This window comes from Rhagoletis zephyria, unplaced genomic scaffold (assembly GCF_001687245.7).
Source record: "Rhagoletis zephyria isolate East Lansing unplaced genomic scaffold, Rhagoletis_zephyria_1.1 Rzeph_scaffold_41661, whole genome shotgun sequence".
NCBI classification, from domain to species: domain Eukaryota; kingdom Metazoa; phylum Arthropoda; class Insecta; order Diptera; family Tephritidae; genus Rhagoletis; species Rhagoletis zephyria.
In genome coordinates this window covers 1-2,693 of record NW_016198716.1, presented here as the reverse complement: position 1 = coordinate 2,693, position 2,693 = coordinate 1, and the positions used below count along the sequence as shown (strand labels likewise).

The window sequence follows — 2,693 nt, the reverse complement described above, 5'->3', positions numbered from 1 at the left end:
AAAAAAACTTTGCAACGTTTTCAAAACTTACTTGTGCATTTTGCCCACTTGATCGCGAAGTTCATCATCCGAGGGCAGGTCCTCCTGAATGTCCTCTTCCTCCTCATCCACCTCATCGTCCTCGTCATCGTCCTCATCGCTGCTCACATCGCCTTCACTTCCCGACAGCTCGGCTTCATTCTCGATAAAATCCGAAACTCGATGCTTTTTGCGCTTAATGACGATTGGTTTCTCCTCATCATCCTCTTCTTCCTCTTCCTCATCGTCCGCCTCTTCTTCGCCTTCTTTTAAAATGTCATCTCCACCTTCAGCCTCGTCATCACCATCAGCAGCATCATCGGCAGCTTCTTCGTCGACAAAGTCCTTGACTGGAGACATCTTTTCCGATGAAGACATAGACGGAACAGTGCCAAACTTTCCCGAGCACATGTCAGCCAGCTGCGAGTCGTCGCCAAAGTTGCCACTGCCAAAGGGAAAGCTGCTCTCATCAAAGAGCGATGAGTTAGAGGGTGAACGACTTCCCTGGCTACCGTCAAGTGGAGTCAGAGGAAGGTTCTGCGAGATGCAAAACTGCTTCGACTCGGGGGCAAAAACGCCCTGGTCGTCCTGTGTGTCCAGGCTGGGAAAGGGAAAAGGCGAGTGGACGCTCGATTTGGCAGTTTCATTTGAAGGCAACTCCGAAGTCTTTGCGCTATTGTCGTATTCATCGTTGCTATCGTTGTTTTCTCCTTTTTCGCCATTATCGAGAGCGGCCTCAAATTTGGCAGTAGGCTGCTGCTCGCCATCAGCATCAAAGTCGCTCTCATCACTGTCGTCAATGACGGAGAACTTATGCTTAAGAGCTTTATGTTTGATGCCGGTAAATAGATCGTCGTCGTCGTCGAATTCATTATCACTTTGGCCCGAGTTTTCCTCCTCCGCTTGATCGTCAATGAAGGCATTCTGTGTTTTGGGATGTTTGTCGACTTCCAAAACCTCATCATTCTCTTCATCCTCTTCCTCATCACTGTTTAAATCCTCTTCTTCATTATAATCCTCATCGCTGTCGGCATTTTCCTCCTTTGGCAAGTTTTCACCTGCCTTCTTATCCTTCTTCTTTTTCTCCTCTTCTTCTTCTTCTTCATCAGACAGGTCATCATCATCGCCAAACATCTCCTCTTCTAGATCCTCTTCGTTGTTCAACTTCTCGTCCAGCAGCTGCTTCTTCCACTCCTCGTCTCGATTCTTTTCCATGTCAGCGATCATCTGCTCTTTGATGCGGCCCCACTTAAAAACATCTTCCTCCTTCTTCGCGACAACTGGCTCATTCAGTCGATGCTTACTTAGTTTGTCGAGAAGTTTATTGGAGGGGGAACTAAAGAACTCCACTTTGAAGTTGTTGACGGTGGGCTCATTTAGCGATGGCAGGTTTATTCCAGCGCTGGCAATTCGGGATAAAATACTGCTTCGCACTTTGGCTTTTGTAGTCTCCACTTCGACCATTTTTCCACAGTCTTTTGCACAAAGTTATCAAAATGTAAAGTTGAGGAGATGAAATGGATAAAAGCAAGGGATGACAATGAGGCACATAAACAGAAAATACTGCAAAAGCAAAACTGAAGGGAAGGCAAAATGTGCGCGCAAAAAAAAAGCCGCCAAAACAAACACTGCTGACGCTATGTACACCTAGGCGGCTCGAAGAGAGAAACTTGACGATTTTGAAAATGAAATCATTTTTGGGGTAAATTCAAGCAGAGTTTTTTATTTAAATTGTAAAGCTCATAAAAACCATACTCAATCGTCAATCATGCCAAAAGTGGAGGGCACTTTGAGCTTTCGTTCATGCCGCAACTTGGGCTTCTCCGTCCTAGTATGCCAGACGAGCACCTGTTTGCACTGACGTCCCTTTGGCTCCAGCGCCTCGAGAGAGTCGATCAGTTGGCTAATCAGATGTGTCTCCTGGTAGCCTCGAGGCACCTGCTCGGAAAAACTGGCCTCCTCTTTCTTCAGCAACAGCTGTAGATTGACCGCAAAGCCGGCCATGTCAATGGGATACTTTCGCTTCGGGTTCCACACCGAGTTAAAGCCGATGACTTTATCATTAGCCACCAGAGGCTTCTCGACGATCAGACCACCTACGAGGCCAACAGGGAAGATTGAAACTCGACTAGTGTTGCGAATCTCTTCAAAGAGCTTCAAATCATAGGTGTTATCGTCGTCACCAAAGTAAACGACGCCGTTTTCGTTGGCCGAGTCCTTAAAATGCTCTCTGAGCCATTCAATAGCTCGATTCCGCTGCCAGACTCCGCGAGGCTTCAGCCAATTTGGATCGGTATCAACAGTTTTAAAGTCATTCGGTGTGAGCGCATTTAAATGCGTAAACTCAAACTTTCTATTCACCTGCCGTCGCTTCGCTTCAGCAAGTAGTTTGGCTACAAGACTAGTCCGATTGGGTGCATCTTCAACGACTATCCAGTGGATATTTTCCACTAAAAGTAGCGTATGCGACAGTCGCGTCAACTCGGCCTTCTGTACCTGGCGAGCATACGTTGGCGTAATGAAGAATATCGTCGCATCGCTTTCAGGTGAAGTTTTAAGCTGAATTGTGGCACTTGGCAGCAACTTTTGAGAATCTGAATCGGAATAATGTTCTGAGTTTATATGTCAAACAGATGAAAAGGGGAAGAGGCACACCTACCAGCAGTCCGACAGCT

General features: G+C 46.8%; 2 protein-coding genes across 2 annotated transcripts; both read right to left on the bottom strand.

The window, feature by feature from the left end:
• Positions 1-31: 31 nt before the first annotated feature.
• Positions 32-1,482, bottom strand: LOC108355038 (glutamic acid-rich protein-like; the record flags this gene model as incomplete). Its single annotated transcript, XM_017606213.1, has 1 exon — positions 32-1,482. A coding segment is annotated over exon 1 (1,451 nt), but the record flags the coding sequence as incomplete, so codon positions are not given.
• Positions 1,483-1,773: 291 nt separating this feature from the next.
• LOC108355037 (galactosylgalactosylxylosylprotein 3-beta-glucuronosyltransferase 3-like) lies at positions 1,774-2,612 on the bottom strand (the record flags this gene model as incomplete). The annotated part of the gene is made up of 1 exon (XM_017606212.1): positions 1,774-2,612. A coding segment is annotated over one exon (839 nt), but the record flags the coding sequence as incomplete, so codon positions are not given.
• Between the last annotated feature and the right edge of the window lie 81 nt (positions 2,613-2,693).